The sequence below is a fragment of the Oncorhynchus masou genome, chromosome 6, assembly GCF_036934945.1.
Source record: "Oncorhynchus masou masou isolate Uvic2021 chromosome 6, UVic_Omas_1.1, whole genome shotgun sequence".
NCBI classification, from domain to species: domain Eukaryota; kingdom Metazoa; phylum Chordata; class Actinopteri; order Salmoniformes; family Salmonidae; genus Oncorhynchus; species Oncorhynchus masou.
The window spans coordinates 69793193-69813599 of NC_088217.1; the positions used below are offsets into that span (position 1 = coordinate 69793193).

The 20407-nt window shown below is 42.5% G+C and overlaps 2 protein-coding genes across 5 annotated transcripts in view; one reads left to right on the forward strand and one right to left on the reverse strand.

The window, feature by feature from the left end:
* Nucleotides 1-1708, forward strand: part of LOC135542511 (signal transducer and activator of transcription 1-alpha/beta-like) — a 34754-nt gene extending 33046 nt beyond the window's left edge. Inside the window, exons 21-24 of one of the 2 annotated variants that reach the window (XM_064969522.1) lie at nt 375-450; nt 600-720; nt 879-917; nt 1304-1708. In XM_064969522.1, the coding sequence (XP_064825594.1) occupies nt 375-450; nt 600-720; nt 879-917; nt 1304-1330 (263 nt within the window). In that variant the 3' untranslated portion in view covers nt 1331-1708. The remainder of the gene's footprint in view (nt 1-374; nt 451-599; nt 721-878; nt 918-1303) is intronic. The other variant, XM_064969523.1, reaches the window with a different exon arrangement.
* A 1786-nt stretch (nt 1709-3494) lies between these two features.
* Nucleotides 3495-20407, reverse strand: LOC135542512 (formimidoyltransferase-cyclodeaminase-like). 3 transcript variants are annotated; one of them, XR_010456103.1, is made up of 14 exons: nt 20183-20406; nt 19636-19819; nt 17732-17860; nt 17460-17548; nt 9040-9219; nt 8688-8825; nt 8322-8515; nt 8104-8233; nt 7808-7969; nt 6801-6844; nt 6033-6171; nt 5230-5325; nt 4011-5058; nt 3495-3924 (listed from the first exon to the last, which is right to left on the reverse strand). XR_010456103.1 is itself a non-coding variant. In XM_064969525.1 (14 exons), the coding sequence occupies exons 1-14, from the start codon at nt 20234-20236 to the stop codon at nt 3894-3896; spliced, it is 1650 nt and encodes a 549-aa protein (XP_064825597.1). In that variant the 5' UTR covers nt 20237-20407; the 3' UTR covers nt 3495-3893. The 3 variants fall into 3 exon arrangements, 1 of the variants encoding a protein (XP_064825597.1); XM_064969525.1 differs by having other exon boundaries at nt 4979-5058; nt 20183-20407; XR_010456104.1 differs by lacking the exons at nt 3495-3924; nt 4011-5058; nt 5230-5325 and adding an exon at nt 6373-6515 and having other exon boundaries at nt 6049-6171; nt 20183-20407.

The window sequence follows — 20407 nt, forward strand, 5'->3', positions numbered from 1 at the left end:
TGCCATTTAGCAGACGCTTTTATCCAAAGCGACTTAGTCATACGTGTTACTTATGGGTTGTCCCAAAATAAAGAAGCATTACTGAAATTTACTTCCATTGTCCCACAAAGAGTGGCTGAAAATTCTTCTCTCTTCAGTTTGCTCCTCAATCATGCACCTTGGTAGCAATAGTGTTATTTTTGATTTACACAAAGCCCCAGTAAGAATCCCGATGTCTGTTTGGTAGACCATTGGGGTTGTGTTTTATGACCAACCGCTGAATCATTTTTCTCTGTATAGCGCTGAACGACCATAGGAGTTGGCTATAAACCACAAACAGATCTGGGACAAGTAGTCTTTATAACACTGTTCCACCATTTTGTTTTCTTTTTCAGCATCGGAGCCCATGGATGTGGAGGGTTCCAGCGTCACAGGATACATGAAGACAAAACTCATATCAGTGTCCGAAGTGTAAGTCTAGAGTACCCTTCATAATACTCAATATTCATTTTGTTAAAGGTGAAGATGCCATAAATACTGTATTTGTATTTTTGACTATAGTCTGGTTTGAGTATGATTTGACAATCTGACTTAACTGTTGTTTTCACAATGTGTTCTAGTCACCCGTCTAGACTGCAAGACAACATGATGCCCATGTCGCCAGACGTGTTCGGAGAGCTGAAGAGGAGCGTAGCACCAGTGCTCCAGTGTTGGAGTAGTCCTAAGGATATTGATGCTGTGGTGAGTCAAACTTCCCCTCTGGTGTTTAAAAAAAGTGTATTCTATTCAATTGCAGTCTGTTGCCAAACACTAAGAATTGATGAACAATGCCATCATTTGCGAATAAGTCTCTTGTATTTCTCGTCCATTATTGTTCTTTATCATACTACTTGCCTCAGGCGTCTGATCTCAGAGAGTTTTTAGCTGAAGACTTTCAGGTATTGTGAATGGTGCCCCTTTCTCAGAATAAGCATGTCCTTGCTAGTAATAACAGGCTGTGGGTGAGGTTTTAATTGTGCAAAATAATCACTGCTGCTGGCAAACCGTACCTACTGTAGTAACCTATAGTACTACGTGCAGTACAACTGTTTTGTGTTTTCAGCATGGGGCTCATGTATGCATGATTGTCTGTCGTCTGCTACATTTCCTGACCAGTAGGCAACATCCTCTAAAAATGCTTTAATCCCTTGAGATTGAATTTGTAATACGCACATTCATTCCAATGTCATCATGATGGCATTTATTTTGTGCCTCTGACCAATTCGTAGTTTTGCATCCATTAAAGACATTTTGCTCATATTGACGTTTTTATCATCCTCTGTAGATGACACCTGACTTGGACTGCAACTGAGCCAACAGACATGTGGGACCAGATCTTTTAGTCCAGGAAATGTTTTATACTGAAGCCTATTTCATTCTCATCCTTCACTCTCCTTGAGCTCCAGTAGTCACGTTTCAGAACAAATACTTTTGTACCGAGTCAGTTTAGAAATATACATTATATATATTACACTTTACTGAACTGGAAACAATTCATAATTTAGTGATATGTATAAACTTAAAGCACTTAACTACATTGCCTTTAGAAGGTATTCCCACATTTTGTTGTGTTACAGCCTGAATATAAAATTGATTAAATTGATATTTTGTGTTACTGGTTTACACACCCTATCCTGTAATCTCAAAGTGGAATTGTTTTTACAAATGAATAAAAAATTAAAAACTGAAATGTCTTGAGTCAATAAGGATTCAACCCCTTTGTTTTGGCAAGCCTAAATAAGTTCAGGAGTAAAAATGTGCATAATAACAGTTGAGAAGTGAATATCAACCAGATTCAACCACAAATGTAACCATGTACACTGAGAGTCAGGAAAGCAAGTTCAGGGAGTGAATACATTTGAATAAATAAATGAACAAAACACGACCAGCACACCGACATGAAACAAACAATGACGACTGGGGAAGCAACCAAAGGGATGACATATAGGGCAGGTAATCAAGGAGGTGATGGAGCCCAGGTGAGTGTCGTTATGCACGTACCGCTGGTGACAGGTGTGCCCCATAACGAGCAGCCTGGTGACCTAGAGGCCGGAAAGGGAGCACACGTGACAACGAAGACCAGAGAGGTTTTCCAATGCCTTGCAAAGAAGGGCAACCTATTGGTAGATAAGTTTTAAAAAATGACATTTGAATATCCCTTTGAGCATAGTGAAGTTATTAATTACACTTTGGATGGTGTATCAATACACCTAGTCACTACAAAGATACAGAAGTCCTTTCTAACTCGGAGAGGAAGGAAACTGCTCAGGGATTTCATTGTGAGGGCAATGAGGATTTTCAAACAGAATGTAATGGCTGTGATAGGAGAACTGAGGATGGATCAACACCATTGTAGTTACTCTACTATACTAATCTAAATGACAGCCAAAAGAAGGAAGCTTGTACAGAATAAATAATATTCCTGTTTGCAATAAAGTAGAACTGCAAAGAAAATGGCAAAGAAATTAACTTTTTGTCCTGAATACAAAGTGTTATGTTTGGGGCAAATCCAACACGACACATCACTGAGTACCACTCTTCATATTTTCAAGCATGGTGATGGCTGCATCATGTTATGGGTGTGCTTGTCATCAGCAAGGAGTAGGGAGTTTTACCAAGACATCATTGAATGCTCCTGAGTGACCTAGTTACAGTTTAGACTGAAAATAATTAGGTTGACCTGCACCTACACAGATAAACAATATAAACACTCATACATATTATGCCTTTTGTGCAACATGGACTGGGGAGACAAATCCAATGAAAGCAACACTGAACACTAGATTTATTCAATATGAGTTATTCAATAGCTATATCATATTCATTCATCAAATCACAAGTAGGTTGACTTTAATACTGGAAGCTTTAACTAACAATGACCAAGAATGCAACTAGAGGGAGGCACAGAACACGAGTGGTAGCAAATGCTTATGTCCCTATACAACAAGCCAGAGCAGAGGTCACCATTGAAAGTGTCTGTCAATACTGTAGTTCTAGTTTAAACCAAACACCATGCAACTGTAGCAAAACAAAACATTTTTTGGAAATGGTTTCATTTCCTTTTTCCTCAAACCAATAAACTACCTCAATATGATTCCCTTTCTTACAATCTTTCATGTTTGGCCCCTAGGACAGACGTAGTCGGCGGCTCTCACATCTTTTTCATTGACTGTGAGAGAAAGTTTTGTCTTCTCGCCTGTATAACAGGATCACTGTCATTGTGGGTGTTTACTGTGCTATGAAACCTGGCCTTTGTTGCCATCAAAACAAGTCCCTCAGGGTATTGTTTGGACTGCGGGTTGTGTCAATGTTAGCTCCATGGCTGCTGAGTAAATAAGGGTAGCGCACAATATTTTGACCATAAGATAAAGTTCCTTGTTTGTGTCACCATAATTCTTGTAAATCTTCAAAGGAAAACTTAATTTGCCCAACAGTTTGCTTCAATAGATTATTATCAGTTTCACAGATGATTAAAATACAATTGAAAGCAAGTTTATTCAATGGGTTTATACACATTACAATGTCAAATACATGAATGATGTAGATTGTTATTGGGTCAAGGTAATTCAGAAAATCATGGCTGAATTTCACTTTGAGAGTGAATTGTATTACTCTTACTCTTCAGTGCCTCTGGTGGCGATGCCCATGAACTTCTCCAAACCCATGGCCTTCTCCATGACCATGACCACTACCATGTCTCTACCACCAGGGCTGTGTCTGCCTCCATGGTCACCACTGCCTCTGTGGTCTGGGGGAGGGGGAGGGGGAGGGGGGTAGCAACCCTCTGGAGGACCATGGTCTCGTCTCCCCCGGAGGGGTGGTCTTTATCCCCAGGAGGGCAGGCCCCTGGTCCCCCTGGGGATGTTTCTGCTGATCTACTTCATACCCTGGGGGGGTGACGACCACCTAGGAAAGAGAATCAGTCAAAAGGAGAATTATCATTCAAAACTGCTAAGCAAAATAGAGCAGACAGAACAATGAGGATATTTTACCTGAGCTGCTGCCAAACATTTTCAAGTCCTGGCGATGAAATATGTTACTTTGGTAAGAAAATTGCAACAAAGGATTCCGTGTTATAATCACTGTTTGATCATATTAATATAAGGCTTATAAAACAGATTAACCTGCCCAAAAGTTCCTTGTTCAAAATCTAAAGTTATTCCAAGACATTACATGTAATCAAAAGAATAAAGAATACTCATTTGAGATATTCAAATACTGAATATATGCCAGAAATCAAAAATAAATAATGCATGTATTTTAGCTAACATAGAACGGCGATTAAATGAAGAGTGTACACGCCTGTAACTGGTTGGTAAGCAGCTCTCAATTCTATCCTTTGTCTTGTGTGAAGGATGTTCTCTTATTTCTAGGAACTGGATAAACTACACCCTTTAATTCCCGTTATGTCATCCTGCCTGTTGTACTACACAGGTGGAGCTGAGGTATGGACAGAGTTCATATCCCGAAACGCATCACTTTGTCATTCAGAAGCAAATAATACTACTCTATCATTATAGCTTCATGTCGAAGTGGAAGAGAGAAGAAAAAAACCTTGTAGTACTATTCTATTTCGTGTGATTCACGGCGGCAGGTAGCCTAGAGGTTAAGAGGTAGGGCCAGTAACCGAAAGGTTTCTGGTTTGAATCCCCGAGCTAAGTAGGTGAACAATCTGCCGATGTGCCCTTGAGCAAGGCAATTAACCCTAATTGCGCCTGTAAGTCGCTGTGGATAAGAACACTGTGACATCCTGGCTTGGTGTAGGCTGCTGCTATACAGTACATTACGTAAATATTTAGTGAATTCCTAACACAGCAAAGGAGCACCATTGAGGAGTAGTTGATAAAGTATGTATTTATGTGCAGCAAGTTTATTTGCAATAGATTGATGGTTGTGAAAGCCTGGTTTGAGGCCTAGGCAGGCAGCGGGGGAAGCTTTGGTAATGTGGTAACTTCTTCACTTTTTTCTCTCTGCAGTATCCAGGACTGCATTAGCACTCTCCCTGGCCTCAGTAAGCAGAGCTGATGCTCTCTGTTGAGTCTGCAAAACACAAAACACGATTGTATGAGTATAACTATGTAATAAGCCACTGGCTCTCACCAAAATCTGTTTTTTTTAATTCATTTTCCAGTATTGATAGATTACCTGCGTTGTAACCTAGGCAGAATCCTTTTGGAGTCAGAAAGACCTACAGGCTACATTGTAACTTACAGTCACTTTGAAGGACTCATCTGTGATATCCTTGAGGTTGATCACAACGTTGTAGTAGGCTCCAAACACTGCTGTTTCCAGGGCTTTAGCTGCTACCTGCAACGCCATGAAAAATAACCATATAAGGAAGATGTTTTTGTAGGCTGTCTACAGTATAATGCATGTCATAGCTCTGGGGCATCTGTCAGAAAACGTTTTGCAACCATACTTAATGGAGACACTTGTGGGTGTCCTGGCATTTTGAAATGCTGTTTTACAGTATGCCAGTAGGGTGGTATGTGTGTATAAGCAGTTGGCACTTTCACGTCTGCTCCTGCTCTTCCCCTCCCTGGCGCCGGAGGGCGCCAGGCTGCCCTTTATCACACACTACTTCCATCTAATACGCACACCTGCATCCCCTCGTCACGCGCATCAGCGATATTAGACTCACCTGGACTCATTCATCACCTGTTTATTTCCTCCCCTATATGTGTCAGTTCCCCAGCTCTGTTCCTGTTGCTGCATTGATTGTTTTTTGTCTGTGTTACCTGTTTGCCGACACTGTTACTGTCTCGTTCCATGTCTGTTCTATATTAAATGTTTCACTCCCCGTACCTGTTTCGTCTCTCCAGCGTCATTCATATGACAGGCACAAAACAAAATGTTCTACAGTCATTTATGCATGTCCGGTGTCTGCCCTCAAGCAAATAAACAACTGCATAGAAGTCACTCAGGTATGCTTGCAAAGTTGCAATGCAAAGTCCATATAGACAGGGATTCTGTTCATGGTTTCAGTCACTGTAAAACCGTCCCTCATACAGTACCTGGAGGTCAGACTTGCAGGCCACGTTTCCGTAGATCACCATTTCTTTTAGACAAGGCCACAGCAGGTTGACTCTTTCAGCCAGAGACAGTGGGACTGCCACGGCCTGCTTCAGACCCTCCTGCATGGCAGCTTCCCTCCTGCGGCGGGAACAGGGGTAGGGGTAATGGGAAGGCAGGAGTAGGTAGGAATAGGGGAAGAGGCAGGTCAGAAGCAAGACCAGGGTAGGGGCAGTGGCAGGATTAGGCGTGGGGATAGGTATAAGGTGTAGGAGAGAGGAAGCGCAGAGAGGTGAGATAGATTTGGAGCATGACAAGACTACACCATGACTACAAGACTACCTTAGACTAGATGAGCTGGCAGTAAAGGGATGACAGTAAACCAGTCTTCTTTGGGAAAGCCTGCTTTATGTGGTTACAGGGATGGGCCAGGTTGCTTTCCAGGTAAAAGGAGGTGACGTGTGAAGACAGGTGACAGCGGGATACTGGAGAAAGTACAGTAATGAGTTTCCATAGATGTCACCCTGAAGTAAAGATGGTTTAAAATAGTTCCAACGTGTTGCGCCGTTTGTGTGTGTGTGTGTGTGTGTGTGTGTGTGTGTGTGTGTGTGTGTGTGTGTGTGTGTGTGTGTGTGTGTGTGTGTGTGTGTGTGTGTGTGTGTGTGTGTGTGTGTGTGCGTGTGTGTTTAATTACACATCTACTTTACTGACATGCTTCTCTGACATCTTGGATTCGACAGAAGTACCATATATTGTAGCATGGCAATCACCTTTTGACTTCATCTGATGTGTTCCTTGGCATCTTCAATGCAGCCTGAAAAACGAGAAAGTTAAACCTTATAAAACAGGAGTAACTGCATACAGTGTCAGCAAAGCCTACACAAGCCACATTTATTCTCACATCACAGTTAAACGCGTAGTGTAATACCATCAGCCTTCAACAAAATTCAACAATGGCATCACCACAACCTGTGGTAAAAATGCAACAAACTATGACTAGTATGTGAGGCTAGATGGAAGTGATTCATTGACAGGTTCATTGGCAGAGTCAAAAAGATCTAGAAAGTTTTACTAAACTCTTCTTTGTTCCCTGAAGGTTATATCGACACTCCTTTTCCACTAAAAGATTACATTCCACTACATTTTCATAGCAAAGCCACAAGGCAGCAAACATCAAGATCATACCTTGGTTCGAACCTCCAAAGTAAGCATTTACAAGAAACAAAAACAGCTTTTATCACTCGTTCTTCACCTGAACATTTATCATCAGAAGAAATATTCATCATATTTTGTATGACTCTCTGCTTAGCTAAAAGGCTGGGCAGGGTCGCAACGAGCAGCAGGTAGCCCAGCAGTTACTGAGTTGGGGCAGTATTCGAAAGGTCGCTGGTTCGAATTCCCGAGCCGACAAGGTGATAAATCTGTCGATGTGCCCTTGAGCAAGGGCACTTAAACCTAATTTGTTCCAGGGGCTCCGTATTACTATGGCTGACCCTGTAAAACAACACATTTCACTGCACCTATCCGGTGTATGTGACAATAAAACATTTATTTTTTCCCCAAAAAATTCATAGCATAAGTTTAGCTAAGTCTTTTTTTCTTAGCCTGGAATCCAATCTGAATATGCTCTGAAACGGAGTAAAGTGAAACAATAGTGAAAAATATTCCGTTAGGATTTCAGTCTAGTTTTTCCCGGTATAGTTCCTGCTTTCCCTAGCCCGGTTAACCCAGACGGAAGGCTTCAATCTGGTTTAACCATGATATGTTTCCCTCTCACCATATAGCGACTGAACGCCTTGGAGTCTGCGTCCACCATGACCAGCAGTTCATTCATGGCCTGATGGAAGGGAGGGATAAGTCTCCTCATGATGCTGTCCAGGCTATCAAACTGCCTCTTCCCATAGGTCATCTGACCCACCATGGCTCCCAGAGCAGCCCCCTGAAATGCACACACACACACACACCTTTGACTCCTCCTTGTATTGTACATACTTTATATTGGTTTATTCCTATGTGCTGGGCAAGGTCATATGGGGACTATAGTCATCTACATGATATTAAAGATGGTTGTACCATTGCAGCGACGGCAGCAGAGACTGACCCTCCTCCCGGAGCAGCGGTTCTGGCTCCCACGCTGCGGACAAACTGCTGCAGAGACAGAGACACCAAACGCTTGTCCTCCTCAGTCCTCTCCACCATGTACCTAGAGTCACAACCATAGAAATAGTTTTGAATGACTAGAATGGAAAAGTCCCATAGGCCATGAAAATAGTGCACTCATTGGCACTCACTCTATGATTCTCTCTTTGGGGAGGAAAGGCCCAAGTGAATCGAGCCCAAGTTTACTGATGACCAGGCGGACTTTGTGCTCCTCCTCCACAATGAAGAGCCTGTCTCTCTGGATGTAGAAGTCAGCACAGTCCAGCACGGCTCTCAGAGGTATGAGACCTACAATCTCAGAGCCCACCACTGGCAGGTTCAGGTCCTGGGGAGAAGAGGAAGGAAGGAGAGGTGTCAAATTGGCTCAACTTGTTGACATTATTAGCTGCACTTATGTCACTGGTTCAAACCACCAGATCAGTGAGAGGGTTTTGTACAATAATGCTGTGCTGTTTTCAGCTGCGGTTGTTGTTTTTGTGGTTGTGGTAGCTCCTTACCTTGGCCGCACTGCAGATCTCTTCGTAAACAGTGTGGACGGGCGTCAGCTCAAAGTCCAGGATGTTGGTGGACACCTGGGCTATGTTCGCCTCTTCCAGGTACCAGCCCATTCCCTGCACCTTCTTCATCAGACCCGGCTATAATACAAATCAATCATGTTACTCTCTTTGGAAGCAGACAAGGCATATGACTTAAAAATAGACGTTTATTAGTTCAGCGTCACTTATAAAGAAGAGGAAAACAATAATGTCTGGTAAAAATGAGAGGAATCTCTTCCAAAGCCAAAGTAGCCGTGTGTCATTCATCTCTGACATTGGGCGATCAAGACGGACAGTAGCGAGCCTACCCTACCTGGTCTTTGCTTCTGCCTTTTTCCCGGATATCTAGTGCGATCCGATGGGCTTGTTCCTTGGTGCTGAGGAGGTTAATGTTGTAGGCAACCAGGAATTTGCGAGCCCCTGCTACTGTAGCTCCCCAGGAGGCCACGAAGGTGGCAGGGCCATAGTCAGGAGCCCACTCTGTCCTCTTCAACTGAGAACAATAGACACATCGGCATCATTTAGTGCTTCCAACCCCCTTTAAACATTGTGTGTTTGAGCTACAGACTTTTTTTTCTTTTTTTTTTACATTGGATTCATCTATTTCATCCGCATCAGCCAATACCAAACATTAGCCTGGGGGTTGAGCAGTGTTAATGAGACAAAGGCGGATCCAGAAAATGGTTATTCTCACAAAAACATCTGTAAAGTCTGAACGGTTTGAGCTACAAACTAATATGACCCCAGTATGAAAAGCTAAGACTCTCATGAGCTTTGCTCTATGACGCTCACAAGCCACACAAGAGTCATTAGAAAGGTAAGGGATCTTCTACATAGAAAATCATACACAATTGTTGCACATTGTGTATAATACTGTAAAAAGCTCACATAGTTGCTGTCACAAACACCAAACTCCACATGGTTGTCACTGACTAATTATTAATTTCCCTCTGAGAAAACAATCTGTACTTGCAGCATTCTTATAAAAAAAAAGTTTTTATCACGTTTTTGCTTGGTGGACCTTATTTTTATTGACATTTATTGACAATAAAACTCATGAATGCAACTGTTTATGTCAACCTGTTTTGTGTTCCACGTGTATCCCTGGTTGTCTTGAAAACAAAATTGTAAAACACTTCACTGTGAGGATATAGAGTTGAAGTCTGAAGTTTACATACAGTTAGGTTGGAGTCATTTAAACTCGTTCTTCAACCACTCCACACATTTCTTGCTAACAAACTATAGTTTTGGTAATTCGGTTAGAACATCTACTTAGTTCATGACACAAGTAATTTTTCCAACAATTGTTTACAGACAGATTATTTGACTTAAAATTCACTGTTCCAGTGGGTCAAAAGTTTACATACACTAAGTTGACTGTGGCTTTAAACAGCTTGGAAAATTCCAGACAATGATGTCATGGCTTTAGAAGCTTCTGAATGGCTAATTGACATAATTTGAATCAATTGGAGGTGTCCCTGTGGATGCATTTCAAGGCCTACCTTCAAACCCTTTGCTTGACATCATGGGAAAATCTAAAGAAATCAGCCAAGACCTCAAAAAAATTATTGTAGACCTCCACAAGTCTGATTCATCCTTGGGAGCAATTTCCAAACGGCAGAAGGTACCACATTCATCTGTACAAACAATAGTACGCAACTATAAACACCATGGGACCACGCAGCCGTCATATCGCTCAGGAAGGAGATGCGTTCTGTCTCCTAGAGATGAATGTACTTTGGTGAGAAAAATGCAAATCAATCCCAGAACAACAGCAAAGGAACTTGTGAAGATGCTGGAGGAAACAGGTACAAAGGTATCTATATCCGAGGCGGAGCTAGCATGTTGGAGTGAACGGTTGTGCGTGAGAGGCTCCTGCAACTTTTTTGCGAAATAATGTAATTTAACCTACTTTATGGCACTTTTTACAACAAACGTTTCTTTCTAATACAAGATTGTAACTTTTTATATGAAAATGCCGAGTAATAAGCGACCAAAGGACAATAAATCCACAGTGGAGGCCTACTCCCCACTAAACAACGAGACAGACATGGCGGGAGGCACCTGCAACAACGTGACACTTACAGAACTTACCCGGGCTTTGGGGGAGCTACGTGTTGCTATAGCTGGGGATCTTAAGGCCACTATTGCTGAACTGGACACCAAAATCGAGAGCATCATTCGAACGGTCGCTTCGCATGGCCAGAGTATTGTGGACCTTGAGAAAGCTTCTGAATTCAACGCTGGTAGGATCGACGAGTTAGAGAAGCTATGCACGTCATTGCAGGATAGTGTGCAGAGGCTTTCTGTGAAAGTGGTAAACCTGGAGGGCCGATCCAGACGTAATAACCTTAGCGTTGTTGGTCTGGCAGAGGGGGTAGAGGCGGTCTCTCGCCCCAACGACTTCTTCGCCAAGCTATTGAAGGATGCAATGGGATCGGATGTTTTGGATTCGGATCCCCACCTGGACCGTGCACATCGCTCCCTTGTCCCAGTACCTGGACCGGGCCAACGTCCTCGCCCAGTAATCATCTGTTGTCACAGTTTCAAGACCAAGGATCTTATCCTGCGTGAAGCTCGAATGAGGGGCACCCTGTCACATAAAGGGCATCCATTCCGTGTATATGAGGATTATGCGCCCGATGTGGCAAAGCATCGCGCCGACTACAGAGAGGTCATGACCAAACTCTACAAACTCCATCTTCGCCCAGCCTTACTCTTCCCTGCAAGACTAAGAATTACCCCGCCTTCCGGTGAGAAGATTTGGCTCTCCTCGGTTTTGGACGAAGATAAGTTTATCCGGGGATATACACCAATCCCCCGTACAGGTTAGAGTGCCTTGTCAATGCGTGTTAGGGTCTGCTCATGGACTCGAATCCATACTATACCATATTGGGTGAAACCATATTAAACGGGCTCAACAAGGGCTACCGAACATGTAAGACGCTGAGCCGACCAATGGAGGGCGGTCAGAGCTCTCATTTAACATTAAATTCACTTTCATCCCGGCTGTGCTCAGAGCGATGCATATTTTTACTTCCAGGTTTGATCACTGACACTTTCGGATGGATATACTTATATTCCCCCACTTTTGTTTTGTTTCGTTATTTATTTTACAATCCTTACATTATTCTTACTACCATACCATTTATTTATTGCTTGCAGGGGACTGGGGGTGATGGTTGGGAAGGGGCAGACGCAGACACCTGGTTAGCAAGTTGATGTTTTGTGCCGTTCTGCCTTTGTCTAGCCGTGGGCCGCTCTCCCGATTAGATCCCCACCAGCCCTCTTTAGTGCTTATGGCTGTGTAGGTGTGCGTACATATAATTACTATTTGTACTTTATTACTATCTTGATGGGGGGGGGGTAAGTGTTGGGGAAATTAGGGGGACAGGGTGGGAAGTAAAGGTGCTTGCAGGGAGGGAGGGGTGGGTTGGATACTGCTCGGGTGTAGGTGCTACATATGCTGATCGTGATGGTTTGGTGCGTTTTCTTAACTTTTTATCAAGTTACATGGTATGCAGGCCACCATAGGAACTACAAACGAGAGGAGGGCGGGGTTTACATTCACTTCCTGGAATGTCAAGGGTTTAAACGAACCAATTAAGAGGGGCAAGGTCCTAGCCCACCTGAAAGCACTCTCGTCTGATATTATATTTTTGCAAGAAACTCATCTGAAGAATAACTCTCATAGCAGACTTAAGTGTAGGTGGGTGGGGCAAGTGTATCACTCTAACTTTTACCCAACGTGGACCTCGCCGTCATATCTCTTGACGCCGAAAAGGCCTTTGACCAAGTTGAGTGGCCCTATCTATTCAAGGTCCTACAGAAATTTAATATTGGAGATGAGTTCATAAATTGGATCCAGCTTTTATATAGGAACCCCTGTGCCAGAATACTCACTAACCAATCATTGTCGCCCCAATTTAACCTTAACAGGGGGACAAGGCAGGGTTGTGCGCTGTCGCCTATGCTCTTCGCCCTAATTATCGAACCCTTCGCTCAGACGATTAGATCTCATGCAGCAATACACGGCTATAATACTAAAGATACTCTAAATAAGATTTCCCTATACGCAGATGACATCCTCCTCTATGTAACAGAACCCCAGGCTAGTATCCCAGCTATTCTTGGTGATCAATTTGTTTGGTACATTCTCGGGATACAGAATAAATTGGAACAAGAGTGAATTAATGCCCATACGGTTGCAAAACACCTCCTGGCTAGAACATCTCCCATTTAAGTTATCTTCAGAAAAATTTACCTACCTAGGAATTGTAGTTACCAAACAATACTCCTTACTATTTAAAGAGAATTTCCCCTCTCTGATACAAAAACTCAAAGCAAACATACTATTTTGGAGAACTCTCCCAATTTCTCTCCTCGGAAGAATTAATGCCATTAAAATGGTCTTCCTCCCACAACTGCTCTACCTATATCAGAACGTCCCAGTATTCATACCTAAATCCTTTCATAAACAACGACTCAATTATCAATCCTTTCATCTGGGCTTATAAAACACACAGGATAGGTAAAAAACACCTCTGTAAATCCAAGATGGAAGGAGGACTGTCTCTCCAAATTTTATATTTTATTACTGGGCCGCTAACCTCCGCGCTGTTACGTTTCTGCTGGATGACACACTTCCGTCATCCAGCTGGCTTAGTATGGAGCATGAGGAGTGTCACCCCTTCTCTATTGGCGCTGTGATTTTGTCGCCTGTCAATCTGGAGATGTCACTTTATTGTAACAATCCTATTATTCATAGCACAGTACAAATCTGGAAGCAAATTAAAGTCCACTTTGAGCTTAGACCAATGTCATTCATGCTCCCTGTCGCCAAGAATCCCTCCTTTGCCCCTTCTAACCTTGATAACACCTTTGAGCGATGGGGAGAGCTGGGGATAAGTACCATAGGGGATTTATACATAGAAGGGACCTTTGCTTCCTTTGAGTTGCTGAGGGAAACTTATAATCTTCCCAGAAGTAATTTTTTCAGATACCTACAAATTAGAGACTACGTTAGAAAACACCTCCCAACATTTGGTAATGCTAAACCTTCCATGTTTGACGGATGCATAACATTATGCCCCACCTCAGATAAACTGATATCGCGTCTATATGATGCTTTTCAATCTGTTAGCACACCTTCTGCAGATGCCATCAAGGCAAAATGGGAGCAAGAACTAGGGACTGACATTTCTGTGGCACACTGGGAAGAGAGCTTGGAGTATATCCACACATGCTCCATTAATTCCAGACATCGTCTCATACAATTCAAGGTTTTACACAGATGACACTTCCAAAACTAAACTGAATAGGATATTTCATGATACATCCCCTACATGTGATAAATGTCAGGCTGCGCAGGGTACACTACTCCACTGCTTTGCCCTATGCTCTAGCTTGCATGGTTATTGGTGTAGAATTTTTGGGATCCTCTCTGAAGTTTTGGAGACTTCAATAGATCCAGACCCGCTTCTGATAATCCTGGGAGTATCTGAGTCCCTAAACGGATTAACCAACCCCCAAAAACAACTAATCTCGTACGGTCTCATTTCGGCAAAAAAACTCATCTTGTTGTTTTGGAAAAGGAGGGAAGCGCCCTCTACCAAATTATGGCTCAGTGAATTGGCAAACACTTTACACTTAGAAAGAATTAGATATATTCTGAACAATAAATTATCAACATTTGATCAAACCTGGCAGCCTTTCCTCTCCTACTTGGACGAGTCGGCGCTGTGAATTTGTACTTATTAACGCACTCTCAACTGTAATATTTTAATCTACCTTTGGGCAGCATGTGCTGGCCCTGCCACCCGAGCAGTTGGGGGGGGGATAGGGGGGACATCTTCCCTCTTTCTTTCTACATGTCCTTGTTTTGTATGTCGTGTTTTGTATTATTTGTTTTGCACCCAGGGCTCTGGGTCTTGTTGTTCCTGAATGCTCTTTTATGTTTAGATAAGAATTGTATACCTGTCTTATATACCAATACACCATTCTTGTGTGTGTTTAATAAAAATATTTGAAACCGAAAAGTATCTATATCCACAGTAAAACGAGTCCTATATCGGCATAACCTGAAAGGCCACTCAGCAAGGAAGAAGCCACTGCTCCAAAACCGCCATAAAAAAGCCAGACTACGGTTTGCAACTGCACATGGCGACAAAGATCATACTTTTTTGAGAAATGTTCTCTGGTCTGCTGAAACAAAAATAGAACTGTTTGGCCATAATAACCATTGTTATGTTTGAAGGAAAAAGGGTGAGGCTTGCAAGCCGAAGAACACCATCCCAACCGTGACGCACGGGGGTGGCAGCATCATGTTGTGGGGGTGCTTTGCTGCAGGAGGGATTGGTGCACTTCAGAGATAGATGGCATCATGAAGAAAGAAAATGATGTGGATATATTGAAGCAACATCTCAAGACATCAGTCAGGAAGTTGAAGCTTGGTCGCAAATGCGTCTTCCAAATGGACCATGACTCAAAGAATACTTCCAAAGTTGTGGCAAAAGGTATTTAAGACAACAAAGTCAAGGTATTGGAATGGCCATCAGAAAGCCCTGACCTCAATCCTATAGAAAATGTGTGGGCAGGACTGAAAAAGCATGTGTGAGCAAGGAGGCCTACAAACCTGACTCAGGTACACCAGCTCTGTCAGAAGGAATGGGCCAAAATTCACCCACTTTATTGTGGCAAACTTGTGGAAGGCATTTGACCCAAGTTAAACAGTTTAAAGGCAATGCTACCAAATACTAATTGAGTGTAAATGTCTGACCCACTGGGAATGTGATGAAAGAAATAAAAGCTGAAATAAATATTTCAGTCTACTATTATTCTGACATTTCACATTCTTAAAATAAAGTGGTGAGTCTGACTGACCTAAGACAGGTATTTTTACTAGGATTCTATGTCAGGAATTGTGAAAACTGAGTTTAAATGTACTTGGCTAAGGTGTATGTAAACTTCTGAATTCAACTGTATATGAGGGCAGAGCAAGCAGATACAGTGGGGCAAAAAAGTATTTTGTCAGCCACCAATTGTGCAAGTTCTCCCACATAAAAAGATGAGAGAGGCCTGTAATTTCCATCATAGGTACACTTCAACTATGACAGACAAAATGAGAAGAAAAAATTCAGAAAATCACATTTTAGGATTTTCTATGAATGTATTTGCAAATTATGGTGGAAAATAAGTATTTGGTCAATAACAAAAGTTTATCTCAATTCTTTGTTGTATACCCTTTGTTGGCAATGACAGAGGTTAAACGTTTTCTGTAAGTCTTCACAAGGTTTTCACACACTGTTGCTGGTATTTTGGCCCATTCCTCCATGCAGATCTCCTCTAGAGCAGTGATGTTTTGGGGCTGTTGCTGGGAAATATGGACTTTCAACTCCCTCCAAAGATGTTCTATGGGGTTGAGATCTGGAGACTGGCTAGGCCACTCCAGGACCTTGAAATGCTTCTTACGAAGCCACTCATTCGTTGCCCGGGCGGTGTGTTTGGGATCATTGTCATGCTGAAAGACCCAGCCACTTTTCATCTTCAATGCCCTTGCTGATGGAAGGAGGTTTTCACTCAAAATCTCACAATACATGGCCCCATTCATTCTTTCCTTTACACGGATCAGTCGTCCTGGTTCCTTTGCAGAAGAACAGCCCCAAAGCATGATGTTTCCACCCCCATGCTTCACAGTAGGAATGGTGTTCTCTGGATGCAACTCAGCATTCTTTGTCCTCCAAACACGACGAGTTGAGTTTTTACCAAAAAGTTATATTTTGGTTTCATCTGACCATATGACATTCTCCCAATCTTCTTCTGGATCATCCAAATGCTCTCTAGCAAACTTCAGACGGGCCTGGACATGTACTGGCTTAAGCAGGGGGACACGTCTGGCACTGCAGGATTTGAGTCCCTGGCGGCGTAGTGTGTTACTGATGGTAGGCTTTGTTACTTTGGTCCCAGCTCTCTGCAGGTCATTCACTAGGTCCCCCCGTGTGGTTCTGGGATTTTTGCTCACTGTTCTTGTGATCATTTTGACCCCACGGTGTGAAATCTTGCGTGGAGCCCCAGATCGAGGGAGATTATCAGTGGTCTTGTATGTCTTCCATTTCCTAATAATTGCTCCCACAGTTGATTTCTTCAAACCAAGCTGCTTACCTATTGCAGATTCAGTCTTCCCAGCCTGGTGCAGGTCTAAAATTTTGTTTCTGGTGTCCTTTGACAGCTCTTTGGTCTTGGCCATAGTGGAGTTTGGAGTGTGACTGTTTGAGGTTGTGGACAGGTGTCTTTTATACTGATAACAAGTTCAAACAGGTGCCATTAATACAGGTAACGAGTGGAGGACAGAGGAGCCTCTTAAAGAAGAAGTTACAGGTCTGTGAGAGCCAGAAATCTTGCTTGTTTGTAAGTGACCAAATACTTATTTTCCACCATAATTTGCAAATAAATTCATTAAAAATCCTACAATGTGATTTTCTGGATTTTTTCTCTCATTTTGTCAGTCATAGTTGAAGTGTACCTATGATGATACCTAGGCCTCTCTCATCTTTTTAAGTGGGAGAACTTGCACAATTGGTGGCTGAATAAATACTTGTTTTGCCCCACTGTAACTGAAAGTAGTGAAAGCACTGCCTTTGATTTTTAGCTTATTTTTCACTGCTCTATTCTCTTATACAATGAGGGAAATGTTGCCCATAGGGTATGGATACAATAAAGTTAGGTCAAACTCACTTTCTCAGACAAGGCCTCATACTCTCCTGCCCGGACAGAGGGAAGAGATCTCCTGTTCTCTTTCCTCGCTGCTTCTCCATAAAGATACACTATGGAGAAACGACAACGTGTCTTATTCACCTGTATGTGGCTTTTTGCGAGCAATACCATATGGGATAGAATACACAGAACCAAGGGGCACTGCACTAAAACTGACCTTGTGGCTTTGTCTACAGCAAAGTAAATGGCCAATATGTTAACTATAGGTCAATAGGTCAGAGAGGAAAACCTACCAGGTACATGCATCACATCTGTTAAGTGCTGGGCAAAAAGGTTGGCACAGTTGACACAGTCCTCCATTGTGACATTCTGGACAGGGATGAAGGGACACACGTCCATGGCGCCCATCCGGGGATGCTCCCCTACAACAAACGTACATATTATTCCACTAAACACACTAAACAACTTATCAACAGTACATAGCCACACCTTATTTGCACTTAAAGTGAGGTGGAGAGGAGTCGTGGTATTTCTGAACTATGGCCTTTGAACATACACTACCCTTCAAAATGTTGGGGTCACTTTGAAATGTCCTTGTTTTTGAAAGTAAAGCACATTTTTTGTCCATTGAAATAATATCAAATTGATCAGAAATACAATGTAGACATTGTTAATGTTGTAAATGAATATTGTAGCTGGAAACGGCAGATTTTTTATGGAATATCTACATAGGCGTACTGGGGCCCATTATCAGCAACCACCACTCTTGTGTTCCAATGACACGTTGTGTTAGCTAGTCCAAGTTTATAATTTTAAAAGGCTAATTGATCATTGGAAAACCCTTTTGTAATTATGTTAGCACAGCTGAAAACTGTTGTGCTAATTAAAGAAGCCATAAAACTGACCTTCTTCAGACTTGTTGAGTATCTGGAGCGTCAGCATTTGTGGGTTCGATTACAGGCTCAAAATGGCCAGAAACAAAAAACTTTCTTCTGAAACTCATCAGTCTATTCTTATTCTGAGAAATGAAGGTTATTCCATGTGAGAAATTGCCAAGAAACTGAAGATCTCGTACAGAAGATCTGTGTACTGCTCCCTTCACAGAACAGAGCAAACTATCGCTAACCAGAATAGAAAGAGGAGTGGGAGGCCCCGGGGGAACAAAAGATCAAGAGGACTAGTACATTAGAGTGTCTAGTTTGAGAAACATAGTCCTCACAAGTCCTCAACTGGCAGCTTCATTAAATGGTACCCACAAAACACCAGTCTCAACATCAACAGCGAAGAGGCGACTCTGGGATGCTGGTCTTCGAGGCAGAGTTGCAAAGAAAAAGCCTATCTCAGACTGGCCAATATGAACAAAAGATTAAGATGAGCAAAATAACACAGACACTGGACAGAGGAACTCTGCCTAGAAGGCCAGCATCCCAGAGTTGCCTCTTCACTGTTGATGTTGAGACGGGTGTTTTGCGGGCACTATTTAATGAAGCTGCCAGTGGAGGACTTGTGAGACGTCTGTTTCTCAAACTAGACACTCTAATATTCTTGTCCTCTTGCTCAGTTGTGCACTGGGGCCTCCCACTCTTTCTATTCTGGTTAGAACTAGTTTGCGCTGTTCTGTGAAGGGAGAAGTACACAGAGTTGTACCAGATCTTCAGTTTCTTGGCAATTTCTCACATGGAATAGCCTTCATTTTTCAGAACAATAATAGGCTGACGAGTTACAGAAGAAAGTTCTTTGTTTCTGGCCATTTTGAGCTTGTAATTGAACCCACAAATGCTGATGCTCCAGATGCTCAACTTGTCTAAAGAAGGCCAGTTGTATTGCTTCTTTATTCAGCACAACAGTTTTCAGCTGTGCTAACATAATTGCAAAAGGGTTTTCCAATGATCAATTAGTGATAAACTTGGATTAGCTATGATAAAATTGGATTAGCTAACACAACCTGCCATTGGAACACAGTAGTGATGGTTGCTCATAATGTGCCTCAGTACGCCTATGTAGATATTCCATAAAAAATCTGCCGTTTCCAGCTACAATAGTAATTTACAACATTAACAATGCCTACACTGTATTTCTGTGTAGAGATTTCTAAGTGACCCCAAACTTTGAATGGTAGTGTAACTGTTTGACTAAGTCATGTGAGGGGTCAACAGTTTCTATCTCTCTTTTTTAGCTCTTACTCTCTATCTCCTACCTGAGTGTTTGGTCATATCAATGAGTGGGAAGGCAGTGCGTGCAGCGTTCAATGCACCCTCCACCACAGCCTGTGGCGAGCCTACGAAGCTGTAGACTGTACGGTTGGTGGAGGATCCAGGGTCCACGTCGAGCAGACTGCATCCCTCCGTGCTGGAAATGGCCTCTGCTATTGCATCAATCACCTGGAAGCAAGTCACATTGACTCTTAAAACATTTTCAGAAAATATTTTGTTTGTATCTCGAGATAACATTCAGGATTGAGATTATTCTGTAAAATCGTTTGGAATTGGCTTGTTTGTTTGCTTAGGTATTCACAGTCTCCATGAGCCCCCCTTGATTCATAAATATAAATATGTAAATATAGAAAAATGTAAAATATTTTTTTTATTGGTAATCAAGATCGACGTTTCAGACAGAAAGTCTTCTTACATGACCAATATAAAGCTACCATGTGTATTGTGTTAATCACACCAGACTACTACTAACGGTTTCCTTCTGCTGTGCCAATAGCTAATCCACTTTCTGTATCTTCCATGCCTACTCACCTTTTTGTTCCGGCCCTCTGAGAAGTTGGGCACACACTCCACCAGCTTAGCCATGATGCGTAATAATCACAGAGTCGGGTAATCCGAGACAAGGAATCAGACCAATTTAAGGCATATTTTTATTCCCCCTTTCTCTCTGCTCCACGATCACACACCAACCCATCCAGTCTGTCTTTTCATCCCCAAACGGGACATTTAAGCAGTCTGTCCATCTGTAACGCTGGT

What these genes read in the sequence shown, in the direction of transcription:
- LOC135542512 (XM_064969525.1), bottom strand. Translation starts at nt 20,236, where the DNA reads ATGGCTAAGCTGGTGGAGTGTGTGCCCAACTTCTCAGAGGGCCGGAAC. An exon ending in AGGCGTTCAGTCGCTATATG is followed by an intron (nt 6,845 to 7,807) that starts GTGAGAGGGAAA and finishes CTCGTTTTTCAG; the next exon opens with GCTGCATTGAAGATGCCAAG. An exon ending in CCTGCAAGTCTGACCTCCAG is followed by an intron (nt 5,326 to 6,032) that starts GTACTGTATGAG and finishes ATGGCGTTGCAG; the next exon opens with GTAGCAGCTAAAGCCCTGGA.